The 22,307-nt window shown below is 55.6% G+C and overlaps 1 protein-coding gene and 1 long non-coding RNA gene across 3 annotated transcripts in view; one reads left to right on the top strand and one right to left on the bottom strand.

The window, feature by feature from the left end:
* The window catches only part of LOC134654266 (uncharacterized), a 290,346-nt gene that overhangs the window by 66,476 nt on the left and 201,563 nt on the right, over positions 1–22,307 (top strand). The gene's annotated exons all lie outside the window — the stretch shown is intronic.
* Positions 12,148–22,307, bottom strand: part of LOC134653871 (ring canal kelch homolog) — a 36,023-nt gene continuing 25,863 nt past the window's right edge. The window contains exons 11-15 of the mRNA XM_063509234.1: positions 21,117–21,249; positions 18,178–18,360; positions 15,028–15,185; positions 12,809–12,949; positions 12,148–12,247 (exon numbers count right to left, since the gene is read on the bottom strand). Coding sequence (XP_063365304.1) covers positions 12,171–12,247; positions 12,809–12,949; positions 15,028–15,185; positions 18,178–18,360; positions 21,117–21,249 — 692 coding nt within the window. The 3' untranslated portion in view covers positions 12,148–12,170. The remainder of the gene's footprint in view (positions 12,248–12,808; positions 12,950–15,027; positions 15,186–18,177; positions 18,361–21,116; positions 21,250–22,307) is intronic.

Below are 22,307 nucleotides of genomic sequence, written 5' to 3'. Positions count from 1 at the left end.
AGCGCGCCGCACGAGGACGACAGGTTCCCGACCAGCTGTATAGTGATAGTTACCACGGGCAGCCCCGCCGGGCGGTGGCTCTCCGGCAGCAGATGGTAGGAGCAGGAGGAGGGCGGCAGCGGCAGCAGCACGAGCGGCAGCGGCAGCGGGAGCGGCAGGTCCAGCGCGCCGCACGAGGACGACAGGTTCCCGACCAGCTGTATAGTGATAGTTACCGCGGGCAGCCCCGCCGGGCGGTGGCTCTCCGGCAGCAGATGGTAGGAGCAGGAGGAGGGCGGCAGCGGCAGCAGCACGAGCGGCAGCGGCAGCGGGAGCGGCAGGTCCAGCGCGCCGCACGAGGACGACAGGTTCCCGACCAGCTGTATAGTGATAGTTACCACGGGCAGCCCCGCCGGGCGGTGGCTCTCCGGCAGCAGATGGTAGGAGCAGGAGGAGGGCGGCAGCGGCAGCAGCACGAGCGGCAGCGGCAGCGGGAGCGGCAGGTCCAGCGCGCCGCACGAGGACGACAGGTTCCCGACCAGCTGTATAGTGATAGTTACCACGGGCAGCCCCGCCGGGCGGTGGCTCTCCGGCAGCAGATGGTAGGAGCAGGAGGAGGGCGGCAGCGGCAGCAGCACGAGCGGCAGCGGCAGCGGGAGCGGCAGGTCCAGCGCGCCGCACGAGGACGACAGGTTCCCGACCAGCTGTATAGTGATAGTTACCACGGGCAGCCCCGCCGGGCGGTGGCTCTCCGGCAGCAGATGGTAGGAGCAGGAGGAGGGCGGCAGCGGCAGCAGCACGAGCGGCAGCGGCAGCGGGAGCGGCAGGTCCAGCGCGCCGCACGAGGACGACAGGTTCCCGACCAGCTGTATAGTGATAGTTACCACGGGCAGCCCCGCCGGGCGGTGGCTCTCCGGCAGCAGATGGTAGGAGCAGGAGGAGGGCGGCAGCGGCAGCAGCACGAGCGGCAGCGGGAGCGGCAGGTCCAGCGCGCCGCACGAGGACGACAGGTTCCCGACCAGCTGTATAGTGATAGTTACCGCGGGCAGCCCCGCCGGGCGGTGGCTCTCCGGCAGCAGATGGTAGGAGCAGGAGGAGGGCGGCAGCGGCAGCAGCACGAGCGGCAGCGGCAGCGGGAGCGGCAGGTCCAGCGCGCCGCACGAGGACGACAGGTTCCCGACCAGCTGTATAGTGATAGTTACCACGGGCAGCCCCGCCGGGCGGTGGCTCTCCGGCAGCAGATGGTAGGAGCAGGAGGAGGGCGGCAGCGGCAGCAGCACGAGCGGCAGCGGCAGCGGGAGCGGCAGGTCCAGCGCGCCGCACGAGGACGACAGGTTCCCGACCAGCTGTATAGTGATAGTTACCACGGGCAGCCCCGCCGGGCGGTGGCTCTCCGGCAGCAGATGGTAGGAGCAGGAGGAGGGCGGCAGCGGCAGCAGCACGAGCGGCAGCGGCAGCGGGAGCGGCAGGTCCAGCGCGCCGCACGAGGACGACAGGTTCCCGACCAGCTGTATAGTGATAGTTACCACGGGCAGCCCCGCCGGGCGGTGGCTCTCCGGCAGCAGATGGTAGGAGCAGGAGGAGGGCGGCAGCGGCAGCAGCACGAGCGGCAGCGGCAGCGGGAGCGGCAGGTCCAGCGCGCCGCACGAGGACGACAGGTTCCCGACCAGCTGTATAGTGATAGTTACCACGGGCAGCCCCGCCGGGCGGTGGCTCTCCGGCAGCAGATGGTAGGAGCAGGAGGAGGGCGGCAGCGGCAGCAGCACGAGCGGCAGCGGCAGCGGGAGCGGCAGGTCCAGCGCGCCGCACGAGGACGACAGGTTCCCGACCAGCTGTATAGTGATAGTTACCACGGGCAGCCCCGCCGGGCGGTGGCTCTCCGGCAGCAGATGGTAGGAGCAGGAGGAGGGCGGCAGCGGCAGCAGCACGAGCGGCAGCGGCAGCGGGAGCGGCAGGTCCAGCGCGCCGCACGAGGACGACAGGTTCCCGACCAGCTGTATAGTGATAGTTACCGCGGGCAGCCCCGCCGGGCGGTGGCTCTCCGGCAGCAGATGGTAGGAGCAGGAGGAGGGCGGCAGCGGCAGCAGCACGAGCGGCAGCGGCAGCGGGAGCGGCAGGTCCAGCGCGCCGCACGAGGACGACAGGTTCCCGACCAGCTGTATAGTGATAGTTACCACGGGCAGCCCCGCCGGGCGGTGGCTCTCCGGCAGCAGATGGTAGGAGCAGGAGGAGGGCGGCAGCGGCAGCAGCACGACGGCAGCGGCAGCGGGAGCGGCAGGTCCAGCGCGCCGCACGAGGACGACAGGTTCCCGACCAGCTGTATAGTGATAGTTACCACGGGCAGCCCCGCCGGGCGGTGGCTCTCCGGCAGCAGATGGTAGGAGCAGGAGGAGGGCGGCAGCGGCAGCAGCACGAGCGGCAGCGGCAGCGGGAGCGGCAGGTCCAGCGCGCCGCACGAGGACGACAGGTTCCCGACCAGCTGTATAGTGATAGTTACCACGGGCAGCCCCGCCGGGCGGTGGCTCTCCGGCAGCAGATGGTAGGAGCAGGAGGAGGGCGGCAGCGGCAGCAGCACGAGCGGCAGCGGCAGCGGACCAGGCCGCGCCGCACGAGGACGACAGGTTCCCGACCAGCTGTATAGTGATAGTTACCACGGGCAGCCCCGCCGGGCGGTGGCTCTCCGGCAGCAGATGGTAGGAGCAGGAGGAGGGCGGCAGCGGCAGCAGCACGAGCGGCAGCGGCAGCGGGAGCGGCAGGTCCAGCGCGCCGCACGAGGACGACAGGTTCCCGACCAGCTGTATAGTGATAGTTACCACGGGCAGCCCCGCCGGGCGGTGGCTCTCCGGCAGCAGATGGTAGGAGCAGGAGGAGGGCGGCAGCGGCAGCAGCACGAGCGGCAGCGGCAGCGGGAGCGGCAGGTCCAGCGCGCCGCACGAGGACGACAGGTTCCCGACCAGCTGTATAGTGATAGTTACCACGGGCAGCCCCGCCGGGCGGTGGCTCTCCGGCAGCAGATGGTAGGAGCAGGAGGAGGGCGGCAGCGGCAGCAGCACGAGCGGCAGCGGCAGCGGGAGCGGCAGGTCCAGCGCGCCGCACGAGGACGACAGGTTCCCGACCAGCTGTATAGTGATAGTTACCACGGGCAGCCCCGCCGGGCGGTGGCTCTCCGGCAGCAGATGGTAGGAGCAGGAGGAGGGCGGCAGCGGCAGCAGCACGAGCGGCAGCGGCAGCGGGAGCGGCAGGTCCAGCGCGCCGCACGAGGACGACAGGTTCCCGACCAGCTGTATAGTGATAGTTACCACGGGCAGCCCCGCCGGGCGGTGGCTCTCCGGCAGCAGATGGTAGGAGCAGGAGGAGGGCGGCAGCGGCAGCAGCACGAGCGGCAGCGGCAGCGGGAGCGGCAGGTCCAGCGCGCCGCACGAGGACGACAGGTTCCCGACCAGCTGTATAGTGATAGTTACCACGGGCAGCCCCGCCGGGCGGTGGCTCTCCGGCAGCAGATGGTAGGAGCAGGAGGAGGGCGGCAGCGGCAGCAGCACGAGCGGCAGCGGCAGCGGGAGCGGCAGGTCCAGCGCGCCGCACGAGGACGACAGGTTCCCGACCAGCTGTATAGTGATAGTTACCACGGGCAGCCCCGCCGGGCGGTGGCTCTCCGGCAGCAGATGGTAGGAGCAGGAGGAGGGCGGCAGCGGCAGCAGCACGAGCGGCAGCGGCAGCGGGAGCGGCAGGTCCAGCGCGCCGCACGAGGACGACAGGTTCCCGACCAGCTGTATAGTGATAGTTACCACGGGCAGCCCCGCCGGGCGGTGGCTCTCCGGCAGCAGATGGTAGGAGCAGGAGGAGGGCGGCAGCGGCAGCAGCACGAGCGGCAGCGGCAGCGGGAGCGGCAGGTCCAGCGCGCCGCACGAGGACGACAGGTTCCCGACCAGCTGTATAGTGATAGTTACCACGGGCAGCCCCGCCGGGCGGTGGCTCTCCGGCAGCAGATGGTAGGAGCAGGAGGAGGGCGGCAGCGGCAGCAGCACGAGCGGCAGCGGCAGCAGCACGAGCGGCAGCGGCAGCGGGAGCGGCAGGTCCAGCGCGCCGCACGAGGACGACAGGTTCCCGACCAGCTGTATAGTGATAGTTACCACGGGCAGCCCCGCCGGGCGGTGGCTCTCCGGCAGCAGATGGTAGGAGCAGGAGGAGGGCGGCAGCGGCAGCAGCACGAGCGGCAGCGGCAGCGGGAGCGGCAGGTCCAGCGCGCCGCACGAGGACGACAGGTTCCCGACCAGCTGTATAGTGATAGTTACCACGGGCAGCCCCGCCGGGCGGTGGCTCTCCGGCAGCAGATGGTAGGAGCAGGAGGAGGGCGGCAGCGGCAGCAGCACGAGCGGCAGCGGCAGCGGGAGCGGCAGGTCCAGCGCGCCGCACGAGGACGACAGGTTCCCGACCAGCTGTATAGTGATAGTTACCACGGGCAGCCCCGCCGGGCGGTGGCTCTCCGGCAGCAGATGGTAGGAGCAGGAGGAGGGCGGCAGCGGCAGCAGCACGAGCGGCAGCGGCAGCGGGAGCGGCAGGTCCAGCGCGCCGCACGAGGACGACAGGTTCCCGACCAGCTGTATAGTGATAGTTACCACGGGCAGCCCCGCCGGGCGGTGGCTCTCCGGCAGCAGATGGTAGGAGCAGGAGGAGGGCGGCAGCGGCAGCAGCACGAGCGGCAGCGGCAGCGGGAGCGGCAGGTCCAGCGCGCCGCACGAGGACGACAGGTTCCCGACCAGCTGTATAGTGATAGTTACCACGGGCAGCCCCGCCGGGCGGTGGCTCTCCGGCAGCAGATGGTAGGAGCAGGAGGAGGGCGGCAGCGGCAGCAGCACGAGCGGCAGCGGCAGCGGGAGCGGCAGGTCCAGCGCGCCGCACGAGGACGACAGGTTCCCGACCAGCTGTATAGTGATAGTTACCACGGGCAGCCCCGCCGGGCGGTGGCTCTCCGGCAGCAGATGGTAGGAGCAGGAGGAGGGCGGCAGCGGCAGCAGCACGAGCGGCAGCGGCAGCGGGAGCGGCAGGTCCAGCGCGCCGCACGAGGACGACAGGTTCCCGACCAGCTGTATAGTGATAGTTACCACGGGCAGCCCCGCCGGGCGGTGGCTCTCCGGCAGCAGATGGTAGGAGCAGGAGGAGGGCGGCAGCGGCAGCAGCACGAGCGGCAGCGGCAGCGGGAGCGGCAGGTCCAGCGCGCCGCACGAGGACGACAGGTTCCCGACCAGCTGTATAGTGATAGTTACCGCGGGCAGCCCCGCCGGGCGGTGGCTCTCCGGCAGCAGATGGTAGGAGCAGGAGGAGGGCGGCAGCGGCAGCAGCACGAGCGGCAGCGGCAGCGGGAGCGGCAGGTCCAGCGCGCCGCACGAGGACGACAGGTTCCCGACCAGCTGTATAGTGATAGTTACCACGGGCAGCCCCGCCGGGCGGTGGCTCTCCGGCAGCAGATGGTAGGAGCAGGAGGAGGGCGGCAGCGGCAGCAGCACGAGCGGCAGCGGCAGCGGGAGCGGCAGGTCCAGCGCGCCGCACGAGGACGACAGGTTCCCGACCAGCTGTATAGTGATAGTTACCGCGGGCAGCCCCGCCGGGCGGTGGCTCTCCGGCAGCAGATGGTAGGAGCAGGAGGAGGGCGGCAGCGGCAGCAGCACGAGCGGCAGCGGCAGCGGGAGCGGCAGGTCCAGCGCGCCGCACGAGGACGACAGGTTCCCGACCAGCTGTATAGTGATAGTTACCACGGGCAGCCCCGCCGGGCGGTGGCTCTCCGGCAGCAGATGGTAGGAGCAGGAGGAGGGCGGCAGCGGCAGCAGCACGAGCGGCAGCGGCAGCGGGAGCGGCAGGTCCAGCGCGCCGCACGAGGACGACAGGTTCCCGACCAGCTCCACGCGCAGCCCGCACACGCGCGCCACGCTCGCCCCCGCGCCCGCGCCGCTGCGGCCCAGGCGGGGCATCGTCCCCACTGTAATATGAGATCGCCGTTAGGTAATAAACACACTTTCCATATTCAGTATGGAAACTTCAAAAATGCAAATAGATTGTTGATATTTAATAATTAAGCATAAATTTTTTTGAACAACTGTCCCGAGCAGGCCGAAGGTCCCCCGGTGATTTTGGAGCTTTTTCGAAAGCCTAGGTCGGCATAGGGTGGGAAGGTAGTACCGTCGAGCACACAACACGTGTCCGCACCTGGGTGCTGGTGCCGCGGCCGGCGCTGGTCGTTGAACTCCAGCGTCTGCGCGCGGCCGCCGCGCCACCACCAGTACCCTGTCCCTGTCCCACCTCCCCCTCCTGCTCCAACACGTGTCCGCACCTGGGTGCTGGCGCCGCGGCGGCCGGCGCTGGTCGTTGAACTCCAGCGTCTGCGCGCGGCCGCCCGCGCCGCGCCCGCCGCGCCCCACGCGCCACCACCAGTACCCTGTCCCTGTCCCACCCCCCCCGTCCTGCTCCAACACGTGTCCGCACCTGGGTGCTGGTGCCGCGGCCGGCGCTGGTCGTTGAACTCCAGCGTCTGCGCGCGGCCGCCCGCGCCGCGCCCGCCGCGCCCCACGCGCCACCACCAGTACCCTGTCCCTGTCCCACCCCCCCCGTCCTGCTCCAACACGTGTCCGCACCTGGGTGCTGGTGCCGCGGCCGGCGCTGGTCGTTGAACTCCAGCGTCTGCGCGCGGCCGCCCGCGCCGCGCCCGCCGCGCCCCACGCGCCACCACCAGTACCCTGTCCCTGTCCCACCCCCCCCGTCCTGCTCCAACACGTGTCCGCACCTGGGTGCTGGTGCCGCGGCCGGCGCTGGTCGTTGAACTCCAGCGTCTGCGCGCGGCCGCCCGCGCCGCGCCCGCCGCGCCCCACGCGCCACCACCAGTACCCTGTCCCTGTCCCACCCCCCCCGTCCTGCTCCAACACGTGTCCGCACCTGGGTGCTGGTGCCGCGGCCGGCGCTGGTCGTTGAACTCCAGCGTCTGCGCGCGGCCGCCCGCGCCGCGCCCGCCGCGCCCCACGCGCCACCACCAGTACCCTGTCCCTGTCCCACCCCCCCCGTCCTGCTCCAACACGTGTCCGCACCTGGGTGCTGGTGCCGCGGCCGGCGCTGGTCGTTGAACTCCAGCGTCTGCGCGCGGCCGCCCGCGCCGCGCCCGCCGCGCCCCACGCGCCACCACCAGTACCCTGTCCCTGTCCCACCCCCCCCGTCCTGCTCCAACACGTGTCCGCACCTGGGTGCTGGTGCCGCGGCCGGCGCTGGTCGTTGAACTCCAGCGTCTGCGCGCGGCCGCCCGCGCCGCGCCCGCCGCGCCCCACGCGCCACCACCAGTACCCTGTCCCTGTCCCACCCCCCCCGTCCTGCTCCAACACGTGTCCGCACCTGGGTGCTGGTGCCGCGGCCGGCGCTGGTCGTTGAACTCCAGCGTCTGCGCGCGGCCGCCCGCGCCGCGCCCGCCGCGCCCCACGCGCCACCACCAGTACCCTGTCCCTGTCCCACCCCCCCCTCCTGCTCCAACACGTGTCCGCACCTGGGTGCTGGTGCCGCGGCCGGCGCTGGTCGTTGAACTCCAGCGTCTGCGCGCGGCCGCCCGCGCCGCGCCCGCCGCGCCCCACGCGCCACCACCAGTACCCTGTCCCTGTCCCACCCCCCCCTCCTGCTCCAACACGTGTCCGCACCTGGGTGCTGGTGCCGCGGCCGGCGCTGGTCGTTGAACTCCAGCGTCTGCGCGCGGCCGCCCGCGCCGCGCCCGCCGCGCCCCACGCGCCACCACCAGCACCCTCCCCCCCCTCCCGCCCCGACACCCCCGCCCGGGCAGTTCACGCTCTCGTAGATGTTCTCGCCGTACACGTTCTGATGAAGGAAAAGGGTTCCCGGTTACATTTCCACCATCCACTTTTAAACCAGCATTTTTCAACACATAAATTAAATTGACCACTAATCCAATTCCCCTGACCTGTTCGGCCTCGGCCCTGTGCAGCCGCTGCACGTAGAGCGGCCGCCACCGCGCCGCCCCCGCCCCTCCCCCCGCCGCCCCCGCCCCTGCCCCCGCCGCCCCCGCCGCTCCCCCCGCCGGCCCCGCCGCGCCGCCGCTGACCGACACGTTGGCATATCTGTGGTGTATAACACAAGATAACAGTAGATTGGTTAGTCTAGGCACAGAATAAATAATAGTACTAAGTACAGAAGACTCACTCTCTAACAAAACGCGTCTGTTACGATCAGCACAGATATGGCCGTTAGATGGCGACAGTGCCACGCGCGGCTTATGGCTTTCCCCAAAATTGGGGCCGAACGGATGTACTTTTAGATCATATTAACTCACATTTATAGACGGGTCTAACGCGAAATTTATTCAATTACCTTTATATACCGACGTTTCGACACAGACCGACTTTTCGTCGGGTAGTTGCACAAATCTCTGTTTTGACATTTTGCTGGGACATCAGTTAGCCGCGACCATGACCAGTGAAACCTGTGTCGAAACGTCGGTATATAAAGGTAATTGAATAAATTTCGCGTTAGACCCGGCTATAAATGTGAGTTAATATGTGTTCAAAACGTGAAGGTTTTAAGTACTTTTAGCTACCTGTAGCAAAGCGACGAAATCGCGGAGTGAGACACGCCTGGCCTAGGTTAAAAAATGACTCATTGCGTCCGAGATATTTTAAGAAAGAACGCTAATAATCCGATGATGAAATAGGTGCTTGTAGAATGTAGGTGATCTACATATTTAATATCGTACCCCGAAGAGACATAATAGTATTTTATACAATCGTGATATAATGCTGAGTTGCCTAAGTGAGGTACGAGATTGAAAAGCTTGATTATATCACTAATGTACACAATACTTTTTCCACGAGTCAACAAAAATTGTTGCCCATTTATATTTAATCTAATTAGTAGCTCGATTGATTTCCGATTGTTAGCCAGTTAAGTATATTTTATTTATTTTATTAGTGGCTCGGTTGATTTCCGATTGACTAATTTTGGTTATTGATATTTTAATATAAGAGGTAGTTTGACATTTGTAATTATTATTACGCTGTTGGATTTTGTAAAGTGAAGTTGAAGAAATAAAACTGTGATTTGTATTTGAGTGCTTTAATTGCAAGATATTAAAATAATACTTTAAACTAGTAGAATAATATAGGTAAACAAACCAAAAGTATACAGCTAAGATACGCGAGATACCTTCATACTCGTACGCGACCCGGCCCCGCGCCCCGCGCCCCCGGCCGGTTGGTCAACGACACCTTCTTGTAACTCAAGAGGCCCTGGTACTTGCTCCGCGCTAAATTCAATTTTTAGACGGTTTTTTCTCGATTTTGGCGCCGTAGCCTGGATGGAGACTAACAAGCAACCCTAAGCGGTTTTCGTAGTCTATGGATGTTGCTATATTAAGGGTGTCACATGCGCGTTTCTGACTTATGAAGCAATCGTTTCTACTATACAACGTAAAATAATTAATTAATTTGAGCTATAGTTTTGTTTCATCTTCTTGACGGCGACGAGCTGTGATTGGTCAATTTCATTATAATTGTCTAAACCGTTTCGAAATGAATATTATAGTCGAGTCGGGAGCCCATACATTAAAAGTACCCAATTGCAGTATGGTATACATAGACTAGGAATCCTCTAGACTGAACATAGTAACGCTACCCCCTCTGCCACTTATACGGTAGTTTTACTCCATCTTCGAGTCAATCCCGTGCCGTGATTGGTCAGTGTCTTTGAACGGACCGATCACGGCACGGGATTCGCTCACCTCGTCCCCCCGCACCCCCGTATTTTTGGCAGCATCGGTTTCATGAAATAATTGCTCTAAACTCAGTCTAGAGGATTCCTAGTCTATGATGGTATAGTACGAAATTTTAATTCAATAGAAATAGTTGCACTCACGTGGGCTGAACGCTTGTGGCGGCGGCGGCGGCGGCGGGCGCGGGTCAGGCGCGCTCCACGACGCACACGCCGGCGTAGCTCCTGCCCAGCGCCATCGGCGCCGGCAGCACGCTCCAACTGTCTAGTACAAGTTGCACTCACGTGGGCTGAACGCTTGTGGCGGCGGCGGCGGCGGCGGGCGCGGGTCAGGCGCGCTCCACGACGCACACGCCGGCGTAGCTCCTGCCCAGCGCCATCGGCGCCGGCAGCACGCTCCAACTGTCTAGTACAAGTTGCACTCACGTGGGCTGAACGCTTGTGGCGGCGGCGGCGGCGGCGGGCGCGGGTCAGGCGCGCTCCACGACGCACACGCCGGCGTAGCTCCTGCCCAGCGCCATCGGCGCCGGCAGCACGCTCCAACTGTCTAGTACAAGTTGCACTCACGTGGGCTGAACGCTTGTGGCGGCGGCGGCGGCGGCGGGCGCGGGTCAGGCGCGCTCCACGACGCACACGCCGGCGTAGCTCCTGCCCAGCGCCATCGGCGCCGGCAGCACGCTCCAACTGTCTAGTACAAGTTGCACTCACGTGGGCTGAACGCTTGTGGCGGCGGCGGCGGCGGCGGGCGCGGGTCAGGCGCGCTCCACGACGCACACGCCGGCGTAGCTCCTGCCCAGCGCCATCGGCGCCGGCAGCACGCTCCAACTGTCTAGTACAAGTTGCACTCACGTGGGCTGAACGCTTGTGGCGGCGGCGGCGGCGGCGGGCGCGGGTCAGGCGCGCTCCACGACGCACACGCCGGCGTAGCTCCTGCCCAGCGCCATCGGCGCCGGCAGCACGCTCCAACTGTCTAGTACAAGTTGCACTCACGTGGGCTGAACGCTTGTGGCGGCGGCGGCGGCGGCGGGCGCGGGTCAGGCGCGCTCCACGACGCACACGCCGGCGTAGCTCCTGCCCAGCGCCATCGGCGCCGGCAGCACGCTCCAACTGTCTAGTACAAGTTGCACTCACGTGGGCTGAACGCTTGTGGCGGCGGCGGCGGCGGCGGGCGCGGGTCAGGCGCGCTCCACGACGCACACGCCGGCGTAGCTCCTGCCCAGCGCCATCGGCGCCGGCAGCACGCTCCAACTGTCTAGTACAAGTTGCACTCACGTGGGCTGAACGCTTGTGGCGGCGGCGGCGGCGGCGGGCGCGGGTCAGGCGCGCTCCACGACGCACACGCCGGCGTAGCTCCTGCCCAGCGCCATCGGCGCCGGCAGCACGCTCCAACTGTCTAGTACAAGTTGCACTCACGTGGGCTGAACGCTTGTGGCGGCGGCGGCGGCGGCGGGCGCGGGTCAGGCGCGCTCCACGACGCACACGCCGGCGTAGCTCCTGCCCAGCGCCATCGGCGCCGGCAGCACGCTCCAACTGTCTAGTACAAGTTGCACTCACGTGGGCTGAACGCTTGTGGCGGCGGCGGCGGCGGCGGGCGCGGGTCAGGCGCGCTCCACGACGCACACGCCGGCGTAGCTCCTGCCCAGCGCCATCGGCGCCGGCAGCACGCTCCAACTGTCTAGTACAAGTTGCACTCACGTGGGCTGAACGCTTGTGGCGGCGGCGGCGGCGGCGGGCGCGGGTCAGGCGCGCTCCACGACGCACACGCCGGCGTAGCTCCTGCCCAGCGCCATCGGCGCCGGCAGCACGCTCCAACTGTCTAGTACAAGTTGCACTCACGTGGGCTGAACGCTTGTGGCGGCGGCGGCGGCGGCGGGCGCGGGTCAGGCGCGCTCCACGACGCACACGCCGGCGTAGCTCCTGCCCAGCGCCATCGGCGCCGGCAGCACGCTCCAACTGTCTAGTACAAGTTGCACTCACGTGGGCTGAACGCTTGTGGCGGCGGCGGCGGCGGCGGGCGCGGGTCAGGCGCGCTCCACGACGCACACGCCGGCGTAGCTCCTGCCCAGCGCCATCGGCGCCGGCAGCACGCTCCAACTGTCTAGTACAAGTTGCACTCACGTGGGCTGAACGCTTGTGGCGGCGGCGGCGGCGGCGGGCGCGGGTCAGGCGCGCTCCACGACGCACACGCCGGCGTAGCTCCTGCCCAGCGCCATCGGCGCCGGCAGCACGCTCCAACTGTCTAGTACAAGTTGCACTCACGTGGGCTGAACGCTTGTGGCGGCGGCGGCGGCGGCGGGCGCGGGTCAGGCGCGCTCCACGACGCACACGCCGGCGTAGCTCCTGCCCAGCGCCATCGGCGCCGGCAGCACGCTCCAACTGTCTAGTACAAGTTGCACTCACGTGGGCTGAACGCTTGTGGCGGCGGCGGCGGCGGCGGGCGCGGGTCAGGCGCGCTCCACGACGCACACGCCGGCGTAGCTCCTGCCCAGCGCCATCGGCGCCGGCAGCACGCTCCAACTGTCTAGTACAAATTAATAAACGACTCGTTTAAGAGCCAACAGGAGCTAAGATTTAAATATTTTAGGTAAATATACCCGTCTCCCTAACGGAAGCGGCTCCTAAAACTAGTGCGATAAGGAAAAAAGCCTGCGAAGAAATCTCAAAAATCGAGGTTTCGTACTCGACTGTTTCCTCCTCCAAAACTTAACCAATCGTAACCAAATTTGGAAATCTAAATGATTATGACATTATCTGTGTCGAACCGTTTTGCTTTTTTGACTAATTGATATCAGTTTTGAATAGCACGCCTCTCATTGCGGCATAGTCAATTAGGCCATTTTGGCCATTTTTGAAGGGTTCTAGCTTCTTAAAAAACAAAAATATCAAAAAAAGTAAAACGGTCCGACACAGATATTGACAATATTAATCTGTGTTGAAAAAATCATTGCTCTAGCTTCAAAACCCACGGAGGAAACAGTCGAGTACGTTTGTATGGAGAAATGACCACTCCTGTTGGCTCTTAATACAACGTTTTGCGTGATCTCCTTTCGCTGGGGGTTGGAGCTTGGCTTGGAATAGTCACCAGTGGCGGGGTCGTACACCTCGACGGAGGCCAGGTTGGCGGCGCCGTCGTCGCCGCCGACGACGTACAGGCGGCCCTCGTGGGCCGCCACCCCGGCGTTGCGGCGCGCGTGCGCCATCGGGGCCACCGGTGACCATGCCCCTGTATACAACAATACTTCATTAGACATTCAATATCTGGGTGAAAACATATAAAAACTTAATATAATATATATATATGTTTAATATCCATCATTATTATAATTATAGTATGTATTTTATATATATGTGGTAGTTTATATATATTTTATTTATTTATGTAATTTATAAGTATAGTTTGCTTTTTTTAACTCACTCAATATATTTTCTCTCTCTGCACCAATTGAAGGTATCTCTGTTTGGCCCTATGGTTGACTGGTAGAGAATGCCATTTGGCATTAAGTCCGCCATTTGTACATTGTTGTATATATTTTGTGCAATAAAGTTTAAATAAATAAATAAATAAAAACTTGAAAATGCGCGTTTTCCCAGAGATAAGACCCAGCTAGATAGATTTTTCGCCCCCAAAAACCCCCATATAGTAAATTTCATCGATATATATATATATATATATATATAAATAAATAAATATATAAATAAACAAGAATTGCTCGTTTAAAGGTATTAGATTAATTAATACAGAAGAACGCCAACTTGGCATGTCTTCCTGGGAAACGATTTTTAACTCTTCGAACGTCATGTCATCGTGAACCTTGTCGGAAGATTGATATTGGAATGTAAAAGTCATCAAAAGTGGACTTTTTGGACCAAAAATCACTTCTGACAGCTGACAGATCAACAAATTCTGGCTCGAGGCACAGAATAAATAATAGTAACAAGTACAGAAGACTCACTCTCTAACAAAACGCGTCTGTTACGATCAGCACATATATGGCCGCTAGGTGGCGACAGCGCCACACGCGGCTTATGGTTTTCCCCAAAATTGGGGCGGAACGGATGTACTTTTAGGTACCTGTAGCAACGCGACGAAATCGCGTAGTGAGCCACGCCTGCTCGAGGGGACATTTCGTGCTTATCTGAAGTATGTTATCTCAAAGTCAAAATATACTTTATTCATGTAGGCCTAGCGACAAGCACTTATGAATCGTAACATACTTATAAATTATCTTAATCTAATTATCAGAGCAATTTATTGATGTTATTATTCCATAAGAATATTGGATTATTATACAAATCAAATTAAACACAAATTACATCTCTAAGGATAATTTGATTAACTACTATATATTGTAATCTTTTAGTTATGATGACACTTAGAGACATTTACATCTCTAAGTAATTTTAGATTATAGTTTTTGTATCTTTGTGTTTTTTTTTTCAACACTATTGTTATTGCGTTTTTTGTACTTCGACATTTAGAGGCTTTATACAACTCTATGTTAGTTTGATTTGATATTTACGGTTTAGTTGTATTTTATAATTATTGATGTGTTTTTTTTTGCTGTATGTAAATTCCATATTGACGTGTAAAAGTGCCCTTGTGGCCTATTTGCTGAATAAATGTTGATATTTGATATTAAATTAAATTAAGAATTTCACAAAAGGATCGTCAAACATGAAAAAAAAAAATTGTATAAAAAATACTAGTCCAGAATGTTTCTAGAATAAAATCTAAATGTCAAATAAATAAATGAAAAACACAAAAGAAGTATGTACATCGGAATATCAATTACCTCATCATTAATCAAATATACCTAAAAAAAAATATTTTATTTATTATTTTATTTTTTATTTCAAAACAAGTTATACAGCATAACAGTATAAATACCAAACCACTGCTAACTTACACAGAATATTATAAGAAGAAGAAAACAGTATACAATTAATCACAAATTACACAATATTAACACACGATAATGTACCATTTTAAACTGTAGAAGGACGTGCATCCATCTTCTCACAAAACCTCAAACATTCATCACGCACAACCACCTGTCTGCCCGCAAACAAATCACACTGAGAGGCTGATGCAAGGAGCGCATTCAAAAGGAGCAAAGAACGAACCAGAGGGGAATTCCTCCGTGCTACAGTACGCGAAGACGGGACTGCCAGGAGACAACGGTCACGAGGTCTGAACTCGATTCTGGTCCGTGAGGGAACGTACAGACGTACTAGTTGCCCCGCCAGCTCAGTACAGTCCGACTCTCCGCGCAGGATACCGATATATATATATAATGTTACCGGCGGCCTCGCTCCAGCGCTCGACGGAGCGGCGCACGGCGGGCCCGTCGTGGCCGCCGACGGCGTACAGCGCGCCGCCGACCACGCCCACGCCGGCGCCGGAGCGCCGCGCCGACATGTCGCCGATCGACTCCCAAGTGTCCGTCGCCGGGTCGTATCTACAAATATAAACACATTTATACAATAAACGGGCTCAATAACCCCGGCTCGTACCAATGAGTTTTTCGGAACTTATGTACGAAATATCATTGGATATTTACCAGTCGCTTTTCGGTGAAGGAAAACATCGTGAGGAAACCGGAGTAATCCCAATAAGGCCTAGTTTACCCTCTGGGTTGGAAGGTCAGATGGCAGTCGCTTTCGTAAAAAGTAGTGCCTATGCCAATTCCTGGGATTAGTTGCCAAGCGGACCCCAGGCTCCCATGAGCCGTGGCAAAATGCCGGGACAACGCGAGGAAGATGATGATACAATAAACCGGCCAAATGCGAGTCGGACTCGCGCACGGAGGGTTCCGGACCATCAACAAAAAGTAGAGCAAAACGAGCAAAAAAACGGTCACCCATCCGAGTACTGACCCCGCCCGACGTTGCTTAACTTCGGTCAAAAATCACGTTTGTTGTATGGGAGCCCCACTTAAATCTTTATTTTATTCTGTTTTTAGTACTTGTTGTCATAGCGGCAACAGAAATACATCATCTGTGAAAATTTCCACTGTCTAGCTATCACGGTTCGTGAGATACAGCCTGGTGAGGGACGGACGGACGGACGGACAGCGGAGTCTTAGTAATAGGGTCCCGTTTTTACCCTTTGGGTATGGAACCCTAATAAACGAAACACAAAAATACAATAGGTACAAGACATGATTTAACTACATATACATACAATCAGGGATCGGATACCGGTATTTTTTGTATGGGAACGGAAACGGTATTTTTTCGTTCTTTGCTAATTACTTCATTTCTAATTGGGCAATCTAATAATACGAAGTCGTAACCTACAAACACAACTGAGTGCTACATTTCGAGTATAAAATAATTCGAAAAATATGGTTATTTCTATGTTTTTACAAAAAACCGGTTCCGATCCCTGCATACAATACTGTCGTAGCCGCCGACGGCGTAAACTTTGCCGGCTAACACGTCGACTAAATACTATAGTTCACTATAGCACAGAATAAGTAATAGTATTATCATACAGAACGGCCACGCACCGCCCCGCCCCGACTCGGATTACCTCGCTCGCGACTTGCCGCGACATGAATGTGTGCGTAAGTGTAAGTCGTTCTACTGAGAGCATGCCAGAAGTCCGTCAGATACACAATGACGCGTGTACAGACGTGCCGCGCACACATATAAACGCAAATCATTTTTAGGGTTCCGTAGCCAAATGGCAAAAAACGGAACCCTTATAGATTCGTCATGTCTGTCTGTCTGTCCGTCTGTCCGTCCGTCCGTATGTCACAGCCACTTTTCTCCGAAACTATAAGAACTATACTGTTGAAACTTGGTAAGTAGATGTATTCTGTGAACCGCATTAAGATTTTCACACAAAAATAGAAAAAAAAACAATAAATTTTTGGTGTTCCCCATACTTCGAACTGAAACTCAACATTTTTTTTTCATCAAACCCATACGTGTGGGGTATCTATGGATAGGTCTTCAAAAATGATATTGAGGTTCCTAATATCATTTTTTTCTAAACTGAATAGTTTGCGCGAGAGACACTTCCAAAGTGGTAAAATGTGTGTCCCCCCCCCTGTAACTTCTAAAATAAGAGAATGATAAAACTAAAAAAAATATATGATGTACATTACCATGTAAACTTCCGCCGAAAATTGGTTTGAACGAGATCTAGTAAGTAGTTTTTTTTATACGTCATAAATCGCCTAAATACGGAACCCTTCATGGGCGAGTCCGACTCGCACTTGGCCGCTTTTTTTTGATGCATGGCGTGTCCGCCCTGTGACTATACTAACTATGGTTGACTAACCTCTCCACAGAGTGCAGACACTGCCTCGCGGCGCCGTCGTAGCCGCCGACGGCGTACACTCTGCCGGCCAGCACGCCCACGCCGACCGAAGACCGTCTAGTGGTCATACTATAGTTCACTATAGTATGAACTATGGTTGACTAACCTCTCCACAGAGTGCAGACACTGCCTCGCGGCGCCGTCGTAGCCGCCGACGGCGTACACTCTGCCGGCCAGCACGCCGACGCCGACTGAAGACCGTCTAGTGGTCATACTATAGTTCACTATAGTATGAACTATGGTTGACTAACCTCTCCACAGAGTGCAGACACTGCCTCGCGGCGCCGTCGTAGCCGCCGACGGCGTACACTCTGCCGGCCAGCACGCCGACGCCGACTGAAGACCGTCTAGTGGTCATACTATAGTTCACTATAGTATGAACTATGGTTCACTAACCTCTCCACAGAGTGCAGACACTGCCTCGCGGCGCCGTCGTAGCCGCCGACGGCGTACACTCTGCCGGCCAGCACGCCGACGCCGACTGAAGACCGTCTAGTGGTCATACTATAGTTCACTATAGTATGAACTATGGTTCACTAACCTCTCCACAGAGTGCAGACACTGCCTCGCGGCGCCGTCGTAGCCGCCGACGGCGTACACTCTGCCGGCCAGCACGCCCACGCCGACCGAAGACCGTCTAGTGGTCATACTATAGTTCACTATAGTATGAACTATGGTTGACTAACCTCTCCACAGAGTGCAGACACTGCCTCGCGGCGCCGTCGTAGCCGCCGACGGCGTACACTCTGCCGGCCAGCACGCCGACGCCGACTGAAGACCGTCTAGTGGTCATACTATAGTTCACTATAGTATGAACTATGGTTGACTAACCTCTCCACAGAGTGCAGACACTGCCTCGCGGCGCCGTCGTAGCCGCCGACGGCGTACACTCTGCCGGCCAGCACGCCGACGCCGACTGAAGACCGTCTAGTGGTCATACTATAGTTCACTATAGTATGAACTATGGTTCACTAACCTCTCCACAGAGTGCAGACACTGCCTCGCGGCGCCGTCGTAGCCGCCGACGGCGTACACTCTGCCGGCCAGCACGCCGACGCCGACTGAAGACCGTCTAGTGGTCATACTATAGTTCACTATAGTATGAACTATGGTTCACTAACCTCTCCACAGAGTGCAGACACTGCCTCGCGGCGCCGTCGTAGCCGCCGACGGCGTACACTCTGCCGGCCAGCACGCCCACGCCGACCGAAGACCGTCTAGTGCTCATGCTGGCTATTGGCCGCCATTCCGTCGCGCCGGGCTGTAGCACTTCGGCCGAACTTAGGCCCGATGTGCCGTCGAACCTAGAGATATATCATTTTTTTTTTTTATTTAGAAACAAACAGTCTTATAAACATGTAGGTAAATAAGCTAAACAGCTAAAGTGTCATTCAATAGAACTTGCTAACTATGTAAACAAAAGTTACTAGTAATTTGACATTCAGTGTCAATTTTAGTATGGCGGTTTGTTTACATAGTTAGCAAGTTCTATTGAATGACACTTTAGAATTTTTTATAATGTAGACCTATAGTTTCCTATATGCAAGACATATTTTGTAATAAACTTAATACTATGAAATGCTATCTGAGTAGGTATAACAACTGTAAAAAAAGGGAACCGCCTTCAAAAAACCAACCCACTGAAAAGTACAAAATAATTTTTATATGGCACCCCTTTTCGTGTCCAGTCCCTATCCCGTCGTAAAGCAAATTTTTGCCAAAAAGTAATTAATACCTAATAATAACAAAATTAATAACCATTCGGGTAATTACTTAGTTTTTGAAGTCGGTGCCAAACCAAAATTTTTGAGAACCGATATTTTAGACCACAAAGAACGCTGCACTTACTTGCATTATAAAGACATACCTACTTAGTTTACTCATTAATTTAGTTCTTGTAGGTACTACGTACTCGTATTTTTTTTCTGATTGGTAGTAAATACTGTTTTTGTTGGTTTGGCACCGCCTTCAAAAACGAAGTAATTACCCGAATGGTTATTAATTTTCTTATTATTAGGTATTAATTACTTTTTGGCAAAAATTTGCTTTACGACGGGATAGGGACTGGACACGAAAAGGGGTGCCATATAAAAATTATTTTGTACTTTTCAGTGGGTTGGTTTTTTGAAGGCGGTTCCCTTTTTTTAAAAAAGATATTATATTAAGTTATTTTATTTTGGTATTATTTTTGTTTATCTTTAATTTTTTAATTATTTTTTATTTATTTTATTTTATTTTTTACTTTTTAGTGATATGTAGGTACTTCATTTATTTTAGGTTTTAGGCTAAAATACTAGTTTGTTAGGCTCTCCATTTAGTTTTGGGCTAGTAACTACCTACCAATGTTGGTGACGGCCTCGATGATAATCGCGACACAACATAATATGACGTTTTGGTGCTAAACGATTTGTAAGTATATTGCTCCCACTCCCACTCCCATTCCCGGTCCCAGTCCGAGTCCGACTCCCACTCCCACTATTTTATCTAAATCAAATCTAAAAACATAAATTATAGCATGGCCACCTACCGGGTCCAATTGGTTTTTCAAACCATCCATGTACCTACTGTACACTAAAACCTTCTCCAGAATGTAACAAACACTTTTCTGGAAACCGAATCAAAATCGGTTCAGCCAAACGCGAGATAATCACGAACAAACATACACACATACATACGGGTCAAACTGAGAACGTCCTTTTTTTAAAGGCAGTTAGAAAAAAGTTCATCGACCCACCTAGTGGAACTCTGCAACATAGGCACACGACGACAAGTCGGTTAACCAAAACAAAGTGTGCCGATGTTGCACCAAACCTGAGTTCCACTAGGTACAGCAAGGGTTCAGCATCAGCTCTATCTTGGGTACTGCTCTCCCAAGTGCTCATCAAGATGTGACGGATGACCAAAATAGCGTTGGCCTATGTTGCACCAAACCTGAGTTCCACTAGGTACAGCAAGGGTTCAGCATCAGCTCTATCTTGGGTACTGCTCTCCCAAGTGCTCATCAAGATGTGACGGATGACCAAAATAGCGTTGGCCTATGTTGCACCAAACCTGAGTTCCACTAGGTACAGCAAGGGTTCAGCATCAGCTCTATCTTGGGTACTGCTCTCCCAAGTGCTCATCAAGATGTGACGGATGACCAAAATAGCGTTGGCCTACGTTGCACCAAACCTGAGTTCCACTAGGTACAGCAAGGGTTCAGCATCAGCTCTATCTTGGGTACTGCTCTCCCAAGTGCTGATCATTATGTGATGGATGACCAAAATAGCGTGGGCCTATGTTGCACCAAACCTGAGTTCCAATAGGTACATCCCGAGTTCCACTAGGTACATCCAGGGTTCAGCATCAGCTCTATCTTGGTTACTGCTCTCCCAAGTGCTCATCAAGGCGTGTCGGATGACCAAAACAGCGTGAGCCTATGTTGCACCAAACCTGAGTTCCACTAGGTACAACCAGGGTTCAGCATCAGCTCAGATCTATGTATACTAAAACCTTCTCCAGAATGTAAGAAACAGTTTTCTGAAAACCGCATCAAAATCGGTTCAGCCAAACGCGAGATAATCGCGAACAAATATACATACATATATACATACATATATACATACATACATACATACATACGGGTCAAACTGAGAACCTCCTTTTTTTTTGAAGGCGGTTAAAAAGTAACAAATAATGAGATAGCTTAACCTAACTTTCACACGAATTTAATAAAGAATAGACCTTCTTTTTAAATAACCCTAACGAACTGCCAAATATATCTGCGTTCATACACTTTTCATTATACAACCTGCATGCGCGTTTAATGTACGATTGCTGTGCATATTTAGTTCGACATATTCCAACACTGAACAGCATTTTGCTCCGACAATTAAAATCATAAATTAAACAAATTACATCAATTCAATTAAAAGCTCTCTATTTGTTACTTGATAATGTAATGTAACAAGCCTTACGATCAGCATTTTTGTAAACTATTGAATTCTACAACATATTTTTTGCTGTTACAAGTAGATAGGTGAATATTTTATCCAGAACAGAAGTATGAAAACGCACTTACCCGCCCACCGCGTAAACTGTGCGGTCCACGACGCAGACCCCCAGCGTGGAGCGGCGGCAGCACAGCGCCGGCCCTACCGTCCAAGCGTCCGTGGCTGGGCAGTATATATCTACGCTGCGCACACGCAGGGTACCTTCAAATACAATCATTATAATCAGATTTACTAGTTTGTATCTTTTACTAGTAGAATCACATAACCGTCTCGTTTAGTCAACTCTACGACTGCTGTTGGATGGAATATTGGCGCAGCGACGCCATTTTCCATAGCGTCGACTAGATGCCCACGTTGAAAAGACGCTAGGGTGGGGGGTATCTAAGGGCCAGTTGCACCGACCACATTTAAAATACAAAAAAATACAAAATACAAAATTTTTATTTCGTTACCAGGCATATGAAACATATAGGATAAAACAAATCAGTTTCACTTAAAATATTACAATTTGGTTAGCAGTAGCCCTCGCACTAGGTCAAGCCTGTGTCGCGAGGACTCTAGGAAATTCCAGTAGATTTATCAATAAGATGATGCGAAAAAATACAGATAAAAAACGAGTTTACGAATATAAATGAGCTAAAATAAAATACTATTTAAAAAAAATAGTTATTTGTACAACAAGAGATCAAAGTTTGATATTTCTTCGAGTGCTTATTTTGAGTCCCGTGCAAGCGAAAGATTCTATAATAGATTCACGAGCGTAGCGAGTGAATCTAATTTAGAATCTTGAGCGTAGTAAGGGACTCAAAAGCGCACGAGATGTAAATAACTTTGATCTCGTGTAGTACACAACATTTTTCACCTCAGCAGTGAGAACATATTAGAGAACCCGAAAAATGTATTCCTTCTTCATCACTTACCTCTATTCACCCATGTTTTCTTAAGATATACCAACAATTAAATTTTCACCTCAGCAGCTCGAACAAGGGTACTTTGCTACTTAAAAACAGTGAGCAAAATCGCATTTTGCTCACTGAGTGAGCAAAATCGCCTTTTGCTCATTTTGTCCCACACAGTGAGCAAAATCGCATTTTGCTCACTGTTTTTAAGTAGCAAAGTACCCTTGTTCGAGCTGCTGAGGTGAAAAATATTTTATTTTATTTGACAGAATGATCAACATCACTCGGCAGAGAAGTATGAAAATAGCCATACAATACAATTTTGGTGCAACCGACACTGAGTTTTGGCAGGGGGGTGTC

The sequence above is a fragment of the Cydia amplana genome, chromosome 14 (genome assembly GCF_948474715.1).
Source record: "Cydia amplana chromosome 14, ilCydAmpl1.1, whole genome shotgun sequence".
Lineage (NCBI taxonomy): Eukaryota > Metazoa > Arthropoda > Insecta > Lepidoptera > Tortricidae > Cydia > Cydia amplana.
This window is presented reverse-complemented; position numbering and strand designations above follow the sequence as displayed.